The 15548-nt window shown below is 35.8% G+C and overlaps 1 protein-coding gene across 6 annotated transcripts in view; it reads left to right on the top strand.

Moving 5' to 3' along the window:
- LOC131277238 (lysine-specific demethylase 6A-like) overlaps positions 1-15548 on the top strand; it is a 228147-nt gene that overhangs the window by 73265 nt on the left and 139334 nt on the right. For all 6 annotated transcript variants that reach the window (XM_058291775.1, XM_058291776.1, XM_058291773.1 and 3 more), the window contains exon 5: positions 12267-12325. In XM_058291775.1, the coding sequence (XP_058147758.1) occupies positions 12267-12325 (59 nt within the window). The remainder of the gene's footprint in view (positions 1-12266; positions 12326-15548) is intronic.

The raw sequence follows: 15548 nt of genomic DNA, 5'->3' as shown, positions 1-15548 counted from the left end.
CCCAACTTGTCATCAGGAGATCCCACATGGGACCTCTATTATTTAGATTTTTGAAGACTTTTGCCATGCCTATCATACTTCTTGGTGGTTTTAGTATTCATGTAGATGATACTATACCACTCCGTTTCTTTTTTTTTAAATTTTAATCCATTAATGTTATTGATACATATCAACAAAACAAACAGTTCATCCAGAGTGCACAATCAGTAGTGTTTGGAACAATCACATAGTTGTGCATTCATCACCTTAGTGCATTAGAGCATTTTCATTATTTCAGTAATAATAAGCAAAAGGTAAAAAAGAAAATGTTTTTCTGCCCATTTCTCTTTTTTATCCTTTGTACTTCTTTCTCGGAATGCATGTGTTGGTATGCTTATGGTATCTGACAGGTTCTTCAGGCTCTGTTCATATTTTTTTCATTCTTTCTCATTTTGTTCCTCACAGTGGATAATTCAGTTGTCTTATCATAAAGATTGCTGATTCTTTGCCTGCTATAATATGTTGAATCCTACTGGAGGAATGAATCTTGTCCCCCAAAATAAGTCCCAAACATGGTCCTATGTGTATGAATCCATTCATACCTAGGATCTTTGAATATATTGATTAAGATGTGCTGAAACTAAATATTGGTTGACTTAAACCAAATTAAATGGAACTTAATCCAGTATGGCTGAAGGTATTTTTAGCAAAGGAAATTGTACACAGAAAGAGAAGCCATAGTTGAGAAGTCAGAAGGTGGAAGTTAATAAAATCTAGAAGAGAAAGAAGATGATGTTATGTGTATTGCTATTTGAGGGAAAAGTCAAGGGCCGAATAGCCCTAGCATGCCATGATTCCTGGGGGAAAAAATCATCACCTTACTGGTTCCTGTTTTCAACTTCCCCTAAGTTTAAAACTGTGAGTCAGAAATATCCGTTGTTAAACCAACAAATTGTATTTGTTTTAGCAGCTGGGGAATTAAAGCAGATCTGTCTGTGAATTTTCATTTGTTGTACTTCTCATCACTAGAATTTCTGCTTTATTTTATTTTATTTTATTTTTTATTTATTTTTATTTTTTAAAGATTTGTTTATTTATTTATTTAATTTCCCCCCCTCCCCTGGTTGTCTGTTCTCTGTGTCTATTTGCTGCGTCTTGTTTCTTTGTCCGCTTCTGTTGTCGTCAGCGGCACGGGAAGTGTGGGCGGTGCCATTCCTGGGCAGGCTGCTCTTTCTTTTCACGCTGGGCGGCTTTCCTCATGGGCGCACTCCTTGCGTGTGGGGCTCCTCCACGCGTGGGACACCCCTGTGTAGCAGGGCACTCCTTGCGCGCATCAGCGCTGCACATGGCCAGCTCCACACAGGTCAAGGAGGCCCGGGGTTTGAACCGCGGACCTCCCATATGGTAGACGGACGCCCTAACCACTGGGCCAATGTCCGTTTCCCTGCTTTTTTTTATTTTTAATTATTATGTTTCCTTTTTTAGACAAACTACTCTTAATTTTAGTACTTTGTCCATGATTTGCCTTAGGTCACTGAACATCTTTAAGACAATTGATAAAAAACAATAGTTCAAATGTATAAGCTTTTTCATGAATGTCTTGTAACTTTCTTTTTTCTCTTTGAATTGGCCTGTTGTCCTGAATCTTAATGTGTTTATTTTGATGTCATTCATTTTGGTTATGGCTTTAGTGACATAATAATCACATTGTATAAAATTGACCCTTGTGAAGTGAGCAAGTATAATGTGGGTTTATATATATATATATTCACAGCTGTACAACCATTAATAGTGTCAATTTTAGAAAATTTTTGTCACTTCACAGTGAAACCACATACCTTGTAGCTATTAACCCCCAAACTGTCACCTGTGCCAAACAGAAACAGCCATTAATCTAGTTTTCCTTTATGTATTTGCCAATTTTGGACATTTTATGGTAATGTAAATTTATAACTTGTGGTCATCGATGTGTGACTTTTTTCACTTAGCATAATTTTTTTAAAAGTTTTATCCACTTTTAATTTGTAGCGATACTTCATTTCCTTTTATACCTGGTCTGTATCCCATTGTATGGAAAAAGTATATATACATGGGTTTGCTTCCAGCTTTTGGCTATTATGAGTAATGTTGCTAAGCATTTTTTAAATGTTTGGTATAATTCACCACTGAAAATCCTTGGGCTTGTTGCTTTCTGTTTTGGAAGCTTAGAAGTTGTTTATTCAGTTTCCTTAATATAGATGTAGGTCTCTTCAGATTATCTGTTTCTCCTTGTGTGAATGTTGGTTGATAGTATCAATGGACAAATGACTTTGTCCATTTCATCTAAGTTATCAAATTTATGGGCAAATAGTTGTTAATAATACTATTGTATTAATCATTTAGTAGCCAGGTGATCAGTAGTGATTGGTTACCTTTAATTTCTGACACTAGTAATTTTTATGTTCTTCCTTTTTCTCCTTGGTTAGCCTGGGTAAAAGTTTATCCATTTTATTGTTATTTACTAAGAACTGGTTTTTTGTCTGTCAGTTTTCTCTATTGTTTTCCTGTTTTCAATATCATTGACTTTTTTATTTGTCTCATTTTATTGTACTTTTTTCCACTTACTTTGGACTCAGGTTGCTCTAATTGTTGTAGTCTCCTAATGTGGATGCTTTGGTGATTAATTTTAAGCTTTTCTTCATTTCTGATATATCCATTCTTTAATCAGCTTTTGTCTAGGTACTTGACTATGCTGCAGAAATCAATTTCAAGAGCATGTCGGATGAGTTAGTCCAGAAATTTATTAAGATAGGGAAGGACGAGAAATGGGAAAAAATAACAAATCATGGGTCCCTGGTAGAAAAGAAGGGGCTGAAGATTGATAAAGCAGACTGATTTACAGACTACAAGTCCTCATTATATATTATAAATGCCCAGGTTTTACCTGCGTGGCAACATGGCAGAGGAAAAGTGGTGAGAGTAGGGTAGAGAGGGCAAGAACAGGGCAAAACTGGTACTGGAACTGGCAAAGGGACAGGATGAAGGCAAGAGCAGGGGTCCAAAGGCAAGACGTCAGCCTTTGTGCTTGCTTTTTAAGCCAGTAATTACTCTGCCCCCTTTGTTAACGGCAGGGGAGGAGTTCCAGCTATTTGCTGATATGATCGATTACCCCACTTATCAATCCCCCAAGAGGGCCCACTTCTAAAGTCCTTGGGGAATATCCAGGGCTTCTCTTGACTTCCAGAGGAAATCTTGTTCTGAGTGGCAGAATCTTGTGGGAGAGGTCTTCCAGCAGCCATCTTGGGGATATTGATGTCCATGGACTCATGGACATCCGTGGACTCGTTGCCAGGTTCAAGATCCATCTATTGATTCCCTATCTTACTAGCCTGGCTTTAATTCCATGCCATAGATTTCCATCGACATTTCTACTAAAGATGTATAGTTTATTGTTTTTGCTCTAGTAGCTTTGTGTAGATATTTCAATATTTTCTTACTAAGGTCATGTCATCTACGAATACAGTTTTGCTTTCTGTTTCCAGTTTGTATGCCTTTTATCTTTCCTCATTGCTCCCATTAGAACTTTAGTACAATGTTGAACAACAGTGGTGACAGTAGGCACCGTTGTTTTGTTTCTGATCTGAGGAGAGCATTCAACCTTCCCTGTTGAGTACAGTGTTGGCTGTAGAATTTTTATTATGTGCCCTTAATCATATTGAGAAACTTTCCTTCTGCTTCTATCTTTTGAACTGTTTTTTTTTTTCAAGAAAGTATGCTGGATTTTGTCAAATGCCTTTTCTGTATCAGTCAAGATGATTTTGTTTTTTTCCTTCGATTTGTTAATGTGATGTCTTAACATTGATTGATCTTCTTGCATACCAAGAATAAACCCACTTGAATGTGGTGTTTGATTGGCAAGTATTTTAAGAATTTTTGCATCTATGTTCATTAATGAGATTAGTCTATAATTTTCTTTTATCTGCCTTTGGTATTAGTGTGATGTTGACTTCATAAGATGTGTTTAGTTTTCTCTCCTTCTCAATGTTTTGGAAGAGATTAAACAGGATTGGTATGTTAGCTCTAGAATTTGCCTGTCAATACAAAGTACCAAAAAGGGGTTGGCCTTTAGATGGGAATTTCATTAGTGGAAAATCTTATATAATTCCAGGGGTTTGAAATTTACAAATCAAGGCACCGTCAGAGATGCTTTCTCACTAAAGTCAGTTGCTGGTGATCCTAGTGTTGTACCACATGGCCAGGCAGAGGTCCCTGTTTTTTTAAGGCTCACTGTTTTCTGGAGCTCAGCTGTGGGCAGTCAAGCATCTGGTTGTCTCTTTCTGGGCCTTTCTTTTAGCCCAAAGTGCTCTGCATTCTCCTTGAGTTGTCCAGTGGCTGGTAAGTCATATGGCTCATTTCTTCAGCCTTGAGCTACTCAGTGGACCCAGCTTCTTGGGAGCTTTATGCCTCAGCTTCAGCTGCTAGTGATTCTGGAGTCCTCTCTCATAGGGCATGATCAAAATGGCAGAGCTCCCTTTTTTGTGTGTGTCTTCTTTTTCTCTCAGTATTCATTTATTTTTTTATACACAGCTCTAGCTCCAGTAAGATAGTGAAGACTCAACCTGAGTCATGCCTTGCTGACATAGTCCAGTTGAAAAGTGATTTATCAAGTGATCTAAAAAGATCCCTCTATCAGCTCTAATACAACAAAGGGTCTCAAACTATAGGAATGGATTACTTCAGAAGCATGATCTTCTTTTGTATTTACCAAATTCAGATTGTCACAAACCATCAACCCTGGAATTTTCTTCCTTAGAAGATTTTTAATGACTAATTCAAGCTCTTTACTTGGAATTGCTTTGTTGAGTTCTCATATATCTTGTAGACTCAAATTAGGTTGCTCATGTGTTTCTAATAACGTGTCCATTTCGTCTAGTTTGTTGGCATTCAGTTTTTCATAACATTCTCTTAGGATCCTTTTATTTCTGAGATGTCAGTTATAATGTGTCCCCTTTGTTACTGATTTTATTTGCATCTTCTGTTTTCTTTGTCCAGCTAAGGGTTTGTCAATTTTATTGATTTTCTCAGAGAGCCAGCTGTTCGTATATTTTGTTTCCTTTTTCTTTTTTTGTTCTCAGTTTACTTTTTTCTGCTCTAATCTTCCTCTCAGGGTGAGCTATTCTAAATTAAATCTTGCCAGTCACATTTGCTTAGAAGACTAACTAGCTGCATCCTTCCTTTTCCCAGGGAGGAATTAAAATTTCACTTAGCAACTGGAGAAAACTCCAGTATAGTTATCTTGTGTTCCCTGCAGGCTCATAGGAGAACTGTGTCCTGGCCCTGGCTGGCCTGAAGGTGCGAACTTTGGTACTTGAAGACCAAGTTTGCTGGCCAAAAGCTAGATTGGCCCTAAATTGAATCCCTCCTTCTCCTCTTGAATTTAGAAAGTGGATCTCATTGAGGTACCCACTGTTGTCTGCCCCAAGGGTGGGGGAGGGTCGACACTTGCAGCTTTAGTTATGGATTTTCCCTGCCTGTTCTCCTTTTCTTTGCCCCTTTCTCTTGTGTATAATGTCCAGCCTTCCCCTGGTGTCCTAAGCCCTAAAACGGTTTTCTGGTTATAGTCTGTCTGTCCTCTAGCTATTTTTCTCTATGATAAGTGAGTCCTGTGCTCTCTAATCTCTATCCTGCCAGCAGTCCCCACAAATTTTTCAGAGTTGCATTTTCATTTAGCTCAGTTTCTTTTGTTAAAAAATTCCATCAAGTAGTCTTCTTTGATCCATATTATTAGAATTGTGCTCTTTAGTCTCCAAGTATTTTAGGGTTTTCCAGCTTTCTTTTCTTAATTTTTAGTTTATTACATTGTGAGAACAGTCTTTGTATTGTTTTTATTTTCCTAAATTTGTTAAGATATATTTTATAGCCCATGATGTTGTCTATCTTGATGAATGTCACATGTGAATTTGAGAACATATGTATATTTAGTTTGTGTGTAAAATAAAGCCTTTTTCTTGGGGCTCTTTCAGGATTTAACAATTTTTTTTTTCTTTTAAGTTTTGATGGCATTTTATTGACAGTTTTTGCATCTATAAACATATGGGATACTTACCAGTAATTTTCTTTTCTCAAAGTTTTTATTCAACTGTGATAGTGTAATGTTGGCCTAATAGAATACTTAGACACTGTTCCTTCCTCTTCGCTTTTTTTTAAGTTTGAGAAGGATGTGGTTTAAGTTCTCTGAATATTTTATAGCAATTATCTTCATTAGCATACCCTAAACAAAGTAAACTTGTATAGTCCTCTCATCCACCCTTTGCCTTGTTTTGTTTGACTTTCACTTTTATAACAACTTTCACTTTTACAAATCTGCTTAAAACGTGTTTTATTATATTAGCTTTGATATTTTAAATCATGTAGGAAAAAGTAGACTTATGAAATAAAATTACTGTAATACTGTTATTTATATTCCCATGTTTGTTACCTTTATGGAAGATGTTAATTTTGTCATGTGGCTTTGAGTTCCTTCCTGTAACCCTGAGGGACTTTTTTTTTTTCCTTAATATTTCTATTAGGATAGGTCTAATGAGGAATTGTCTGTTAAATTTACTAAGAATTCCTATATGAAATGAGTCATTTCTTTTCACTACTTGACATATTCTGTTGTTGGTATTGGTAGTTTGATTATAATGTGTTTCAGTGTGTGTTTCTTTCAGTTTATTCTATTTGCAGTTAATCGATCTTGTATATTCAGTTTTCTTCGACTGAAACATTTTTTCTTCAGTTATTGTAATTTCAGCTCCACAGTTTCACTTGGGTGAAAAAAATTTCTGTCCCTTTTTTGAAATCATCTTTTTTCTGATTTCCTTTAGTTTTTTGTCCATGTTTTCTTTTAGTTCATTGCACATTGCACATATGTATGACTTAATGACTTTGACTAGTAATTCCAGTTTCTAGGTTTCTATACAGTTTCTGCTTCTTTTATTCCAATAACTGATTAATCTTTTTCTGTTTGTATTGTGATTTTTATTGTGTCTGGACATTTAAATATTGTAACTCTGGATATCATATTACTTACTCAACTGTACTTTTTATTCTTTAGCCTTTTGATTGTTGAAGGCTGTAATATGCTATTTTGTTAAGCAGTTTGTCCAAACTATTTTTTTAAAGAATTCATTACTTGTCTTGAGTGCTTACTGAAGTCTGTTCCCTTAAGTTGTATTCAGCTATATACTTTTGTAAGAGACATTTCTTTGAATGCCAGAGGTTACAAAAGCAAAACAAACTATAAACAAAAAGCAAATTTTAAAAAATCCCCTAGTCTTTGTAGATTTGCTTTGTGCTGGGGCTCTTCTTCACTGTTAGCTGGGCTTGAATTGAGCCTGGCAATTAGCCTGAACTGAAGTTTTTTCACACAAAAAGTGTTTTGGTGTGAGCATGCCATCTGTTTTGGTCTTGTGCATGGCTGAATTTTACCCTATAAAAGGTGTTCCAGTGTTCCTCAGTTTCTCAAGGAAAATTCTCTGTATTCTTTTCTCTTAGGCTACAGGCTCTCAATTGTATTTCAAACATAATTTTTTCCTGTGGGCTCTGTATTTTGATCTTCGCCTTACAGTGTAGTCGTGGCAGTGCCTGCTGCTTTTCCACTTTGAGTTACACGCTAGGTAAAACAAATAACACTTGTCCAACTTTGTTGGTTGGAAAATACATATATACACACTAAATTGTGCATAAGGGCATTCTGCTACCTCTAGAACTAGGGACTGGAGATCCAACATGGGAATAAGAACTGCCTTCTTACACAGTGCCTCTGAATCCAGGAAGGAGTATGGGGGAAAACCAGTAAAAGTACCATGGAATTTACCAATTTTGTAGTTGTTGTGGTTATTGCCTGTTTATTTATTCAGCATTTACATTTTTGCTGTAATCCTTTGACTGTTTTCCGGAATTCTGAGAGAGTTGTTTCTGACCATTTGTTCTTGTTTGAAACTTCCCACCCCACCATCTTACAGAGGTCCTAAAGTGATCTCTGTTTGCCTTTTTTAAGAAAGGTAATATATTCACATGGCAAAATATTTAAATGGTACAAAAGAGAATGTAGTGAAAAGTCATCTCTCCAATCCTTAATCTCTGTTTTGGAGTTGACCATTGTTGTAAGTTTCCAGAGATAATTTAATGCACAGTTAAGCATACGGATATATATATATATATATAATTCTTAATGCTCCTTATAAAAATTATAGCGTACTATCTAAACTATTCTTTCTTATATTTCTGCTTAGTGTATCTTTGGATGCCATTCATTTTATAAGATAAAGAACTGTCATAGCCTTCTTTAAAAGCAATTTTACACTGGTTTTTTGGTTATTGTTGTTTTCGATTCAGTATTCATCTGGTTGCTTTAAACCATTGATTGTTTTGTAGAGTTCTGAGGAAGGTTGTCTGACTGATTCTGCTGGTTTTTCAGTGTTTCTTTTGGAAGACCAGAGTTTGGTACTTCCTACTCTACCTTCTTACTAGCATCTTACCCTGTGTTTTTTTTTTTTTTAAGATTTTATTTTTATTTATTTATTCCCCCACCCTCTTGCCGCTTGCTTGCTGTCTCTTCTCTGTGTCCATTTACTGTGCATTCTTCTGTGTCTGCTTGTCTCCCTTTGTTGGATCATCTTGCTGCATCAGCTGTCAGAGGGCAGGCGCTGGCTTGACTTCACAAGGAGGCCCCAGGAAGCCAACCCAGGGCCTCCCATATGGTAGATGGAAGCCCACTTGAACCACATCTGGTTCTCCCTGCATTGTTTTTTATAACAATGGGATCTTGTTTATTTCTTTGTTTCTTGGTTTATAAAATACTTCTTTTTTCATGACTGCTTTTAAAGATTTATGGGAGAGGTTTTTAGCTATTTGATTATGAATAAGCCTTGCTGAAAAAACATTTTTTTTTTCATGTTTCTTGTGCATAGATTCAAAATATCTTGATTTTGTGAGCATTTTGCTTAAATCATGTTTGGAAACTATGTTCATTACTTCCAGAAGTGTTTTTTTCATCCCTGTCATTTTCCTTCTTGGGAGACCCTAGTTATCTGTGTATTAGTTCACTTGAAGTTGTTCCATGGCTCCTTGATTTATTTGAAATTGACAAATAATCATACAGAAAGATCTCCAAATATATTTTCATCATCCATTTTCCTCTGGTGTGGTAATCCTGTATATTATGTTGCAGTATCACAACCAGGTAATTAATAAAATCCATCAACCTTGCTTATATACACTTAGAAGTATGTGTATTTTATATTTAATTGTATTCAGTTTCATCATGTGTCCATATTCTTTTGACCACTATCATGTCACAGTCAAAACACAAAAAAATTGTATACCCTTCTATAGCCACAGATACCATCCTATTATTCCCCTAAATCCTGGCCCTTAGAAAGCATTAATCTCCCTCCTTATCTGTAATTTTGCAATTTCATCTATGTTATATAAGTGCAATCATACATTTATGATTGGGTTGTTTTTTTTCTTGGAGCGTAATATCTGAGTTCTTAGGTATATGAATAGGTCATTGTCTAACCATTCAGTAGTTGAGGCGCTGTTTTGTTGTATTCAAGTTTTTCATTTACAAAAAAGGGTCCTTTTGAACCATCATGTAAAAGATGCTTTAGTTTTCATTTTGGGGGAGGATAAATGCCCACTGTAATTGCTGAACATTCTGATACGAGTATATTTAGTTTAGTAAAAAACTGCGAAATGCTTTTCCTGTTCTATAAACTCTACATTTCCACCAGCAATATGTGAGTGATCTAGTTTCTCCACCTCTTGAACGCCTTTTTGTGAATTTGCATTTCTCTAATAACTAATGAGGTTGACCAGCTTATCTTTTCATGTCAATATTTGCCATTGATTATTTCCTTTTCATGGATTGACCATGCTTTTGTGTATTTTTTAATTGTTTGTTTGTGTTACGAGTTTTGTATATATTTTATATGTACTCCTAAATTATACAGTTTGGAAGTCCTTTCCTCCTGACTTCTGCGTGCCCTTTTTTCTTTTTGAGGTACTGGAATCTTGTATGAAGGAGGCCATGCTCAACCACTGACCACATTGGCTCTCTTGTCTGTCTGCTTGTTGTTTTTGCTCTGTCTGCTCATTGTTGTTTGTTTGTTTTTTGCTTATTGTCTGTCTTCTTTAGGAGACACAGAACTGAACCTGGGACCTTCCATGTGGGAGGTGGGCACTCAACTGCTTGTGCCACATCCCTTCCCCTACTTGAACCACATCTACTCCCCTTTCAACAATGTCTTTTAGAGCAAAAGCATTTAATTTTGATAAGGTCCAGTTTATCAGTATTTTCTTTCATGAGTGGTACGTTTGGTTTTAAAGGCTGGAATATAAGCAAACTCTTTTAGAAGCAAGTATGTTGAGTATTGTGCACATACTAAACTGGTGTGTATATTCAGGTTTCTGCTGGGTGTTACTCATATTCTTGACAGAAGTATAGAACGTTGACTTACACTGCTTATTTGAAGGTTGGTAAGATAAAAGTTCAACACCTTCCTTTGTTCTTCTGATACCATAAGGACAGAAATGTAAATGTGGTGCTGACTCACATTGTCTCCCTTGAGTGCAAGTTGGGGTATAAGGGTCCCAACGGCAAAAGGGAACGCTGTGCGATCTGTCCTCTCCCTAATTGTGCCTTCTTGGTATTGCAAGAGTGGGTCCTGAATAGTGCTAATGATTCCTTGTTACTTATGCAAGATCTCTTAAAATATAGGTCTTACTTAATTTGTTTCCATCCTTCTGGGATTACATTCCTTCCTTGACTGATAAATAGTATCTTGAAAACTTGATAGGTTATTTTTATTTTTTTGGTAAATAAGTTGTTAATGTTGGTTTTATGAAAAAAATTAAATGAATTATTACACACCTGGTTTGTGGATGTTAGAAAATATGTTGATTGTTCTTAAGTAAGTTTGGGAGATGGAATTAGAAAGAAATGGAAAGCTTTCTAGGAATATGATATTCTGGTTAGGAAAGGTCTATTTTAAATTATCTCTAATTTTGAAGGAAATACGTTGGTATAATTTTCATTTATTTGTTAACATTTTCCATGTGAATTGTTTTTCCATACTGTCATCTTTCTGTTTCTTGACTTATAGTCTACATTGTTCTCTAAGTAGAATAATTATCTATGTTTAATTTTTTTTTTTTTTTTGAAAGTTTGTAATTGAAGCATTTGTCATTATCCCTTTATAATGTCCCATTTCTGGGCTCTTACAAACTTTGAGTACTTGAAAATAGTTTAGTTGGTAAACCCCTTTACTCCATCTAATGACTACTGTCTTTGTTTGACTGCTCAGCTCCTTTACCCATGTCAGGGAATCTCTGAGTAGTAGCCCAGTGACTTGTGTCAAAGAAGTCCCCAGATCTCAGTATCTACCACAATAACTAACATAACAGTGCATCCATTTATAGACTTTCTTCCCTTCCTTGTCTAATCACCCCACAAATTACTTCCACACAAATCTTTATCAGGAATTTACTTTGGGCATTATTCAACCCAAGCTTTTATGACAAAAAGCACTTTAATTCCAAGATAAAATTATAACTCTCTTGGAATACAGATTTTAACAGTAAATAAATGTGAACTTGACTAGTTTTGTTAAAAATAATTAAACAGGGTAGATTTAGTAAAACAGTTTGGCTTAATTATTGATATAGTACATGATAGATCAGAAGTTTGCCTTAAATGAATAGAATGAATGGCTGGTTCATTTTTAGAGTCTGTATATGTTTAGATATTTCTCTGTTTTGTGCTCAAAATAATTAATACAATTTAATGGCCTAATATTTAATGACCCAGTATTGTGGCAATAATTTTTTTCTTTTTGTTAATACTAAATGCTTTGGATTTTTGCATTTCTTTTGAATTCTAACTACTGTTTAGGATAACATTGGACATAATATTGAACCCAATTTAGGAAGTAGAGAGAACCAGAGAATTAGTATAGAGAAAACAAGGAGTATAATTTGAAGATTTTCTTACTTTGGAATGTTGTTTTAGATTTGCTACAGAGGGTTTTGATTTTAGGATGGACTTGATTAAGAAGAAACCAAAGGTACTTTTCAAAGTTGTGTGGCTCTTTTCTGTCAAGTTCACTCTTCACTTTTACTTCATTTATTTTAAAAAAAAGCTTATTATAATAGATGATAGAATTTTTTGGAATTTAAAACTTATTGTTTATTATATTTCTTACTAATAACATATGCAATAAATTTAAATAATTTTACTGAAAGTTCTTTTGCCTTTTTTTCAGAATGCTGTCTTTTTATATGGGCTTGGTTTGGTCTACTTTTACTACAATGCATTTCAGTGGTAAGTTGCCGTAAAGCTACATAAAAGTAATAATGAACGTTTCCGGTTAAAGTGTGTGTGTGTGTCTTTGTGATGAACACATAAAATACATTAATGTCTGTTAACATACATTTTTTTGGTAATACCATTTTTACTTTTCCAGGCTTTTAATCATGTTTGATCTCCTTTTTCCCCATTGAATACATCTGCTAACACATTTTGATGGTCTATCACCAGATTTAAAGTCCTAATATCTGTTTAATAGGGATAATATCTCCTCCAGTGCTAGGGATTAACTGTGATACAAATATGTACAATTTTGTGAACTGTAAAATATAGGAAACATTTGTTTTGGCCTTTCCCTCGATGTTGTTTATTTGAGTTCTGTAAGAGTCCAAAGGAAGTTTACCCTGGTTTGCAACCGTGTTGTGTACGGGACCTTGAATATTTATTACAGACTTCTTAAGTATGTATTGACAACTATTTGAATTTGGTTTCCTTTAAGAGAATAGTTAACTTTAACTTGGATAGCTTACTCTTTTTTTTCTTCCTCATTTGGCTTTTGGCCTCTTAATTGCTGAATTATTGATCAAGCCTGGAAGTACTGCATTGTTTCTTAGATATATAGATGCTTAAAACTTTTTTTTTTCCCCAGGATTCTCCATTCCTTTAGAGACATCTTAAACCACTACTTTCTTTTGTAGGGAATTATATATTTATGACTGAAAATATCCTAGGACTATTTAAAAATCTCCGTAAGCTTCTTGAAGATCCTCTTCATAGAATTCACAAATCTCCGTAAGCTTCTTGAAGATCCTCTTCATAGAATTCACAATTCTGACCTTCTAAAATTAGAAAAAGCTTTGTGGGTCACTTAGTCTTAGCTGTCATTATTGTTATTGGGTAAGATGACTTGGAGCTATGTATCCCAGAAAAACATGTCTTAAATTTTATCCATTCTTGTGGTAATGAACCCTTAAAATATGAGCTTTTGATGAGGTTACTTCAGTTATGGAGTGGTTTTGCTGAATTAAGTTAGGGTCTTTTTTTTTTTTTAAGTTTATTTATTTTTTATTCCCCCCCCCCCACCTTACCTGCTTTCTGTGTCCATTCATTGAGTGTTCTTCTGTGACTGCTTCTATCCTCATCAGCAGCACTGAGAATCTGTTTCTTTTTGTTGCACCATCTTGTTGTGTCAGCTCTCCTTGTGTGCAACACCATTCTTGGGCAGTCTGTACTTTGTTTTGCGCTGAGCGCCTCTCCTTATGGTGCACACTTCTTGCGCGTAGGGCTCCCCTATGTTGGGACACCCCTGCATGGCACGGCATTGCACATGGGCCATCTGCACACGGGTCAAGGAGGCCCGGGGTTTAAACCATGAACCTCCCATGTGGTAGGTGGATGCCCTAGTCATTGAGCCAAGTCCGCTTTCCAAGATAGGGTCTTAATCCTATTGCAGGCCTTATAGGAAGGCCGTGAAAGAGAGATGTCACATGGATCAGCCAGAAACTGCCTGTCAGTGGAACCTGGAAGAGAAAAGAGAAGGCAGGAGAGGCTGCCATTATCTTTACCGTGTAATAGATAAGTAAGGACCAAGGATTGTCTGCAGCCAGCATCAGCACACCAGTCTTTTGAGAGAAAAGATCATTTTGATGATGCCTTGGTTTGGACTTTTCTTAGCCGCAAAAACATTAGCCAGTAAATCCCCATTGTTTAAGACAGCCCATTGCATGGAATGTAATTTGGCAGCTGGGAAACTAAAACAGTTTTTGGTCCTAGGAAAGTGTGGTGCCACTATTTTGCAAATACCCCAAACTGTGAAAAGAGATTTTTGGAATTGGGTAATTAGTAGAAGCTAGAAGAATGGTGAGGTGCTTGACAAAAACCCTGCATTTCTTTGAAAAGACTGTTAGTAATAATGTAGATGCTAAAGGTACTTCCAATGAGGCATTAGAAGGAAATGATGAGTAAAACTGAAGGGAAAGCAATACTTATTTTCAAGTAACTTGATGAAATTAAGTTCTGATGTGCGATGGAAAGCAGAACTTGAAAGTGATGAATTTCGATATTTAGCAGACATTTCTAAGCTATGTGTGCAAGATGCAGCTTGATTTTTCTTTGCAGGTTATAATATGCAAAAGGAATGGGATACGCTGAAAAGAAGACTCTTAAACACAAGAGACCCAGAAATTGATAATTTGGAAAATCCTTGACCTATCCAGATAGTGTGCTCTGAGTCGAGGGTTGGAAGTGGCTCATTCAGGGACTTCCCTGAGCCTCCAAAAAGCACGTCCCTGAAGAATAGGTCTCTGTGTGAGAATTTAACTGAAAATGGGTCCATTCAGCCATTTAAATGGAAGACAGCATTTGAAATGCAGTTATGCTGAAAGGATTTGTGGAAAATTACATTGTCTCATGATTTGGACCCTGCAATGCAGAACTTGACAAATTATTTGCAAATTTGCATGACTAGACCTACTACCAGCCTGGACTGAAAGGGTCAGAGAAGGGATGAATTGAAGGAAGAATTTCCATCTCTTTTTCAGCCATCCCACTTTTGGAGAATTCGTTGAAAACCTTCATCAGATTTTCTAGCTGTGGTTTGTTCTATGGAATTTGGACTTGCCTATCCATGCAGTTGTGCAAGCCAGTTCCTACAATAAATCTCATAGTATTTTCATAGAGAGAGAGAGAGAGAGAGAGAGAGAGTGTGTGTGTGTGTGTGTGTGTGTGTGTGTGTCACCTACCAGTTGTTTCCCTGGAGAACCCTGACTAATACAATGGGGAATGTGAGGTGTGCTCTTTTTTTTTTTTTAAAAACAGTTCTAGTTTATTGATCCATATTAATAAAGCATAAATCCATTCAAAATGTACTGTCATGGTATTTGGTATAATCACATAGTTGTGCATTCAACACTTCAGTCATGTCTAGAGCATTTTCATCATTCCAGTCATAATAATAATCATATTAAAAAACAAAACCAAATAGCCAACCAACCAGAACCACAAAACTCAGCACCTCTCAAATCTCTCTGTTCTTTCCCTACTATAAATAGCTGCTGTTCTGTTTCCTTCTTGTTTATTTGTATTTATATTTGGTAAAAAAAACAGTCTTTTATATGCAGTATCACCCATCTTCATGGTTTATATGAGATTTTATTGTTAAACAGTGCCTTGTTATATTTTGTCATTTTCCTTCTAGTAATATACATGTCTTTAGACTCTTTCAACCATTGTCATACCC

This window comes from Dasypus novemcinctus, chromosome X, assembly GCF_030445035.2.
Source record: "Dasypus novemcinctus isolate mDasNov1 chromosome X, mDasNov1.1.hap2, whole genome shotgun sequence".
Taxonomy (NCBI): Eukaryota; Metazoa; Chordata; class Mammalia; order Cingulata; family Dasypodidae; genus Dasypus; species Dasypus novemcinctus.
Note: the sequence above shows the minus strand (reverse complement) of the source record. Positions and strands in the feature narration are given on the sequence as shown.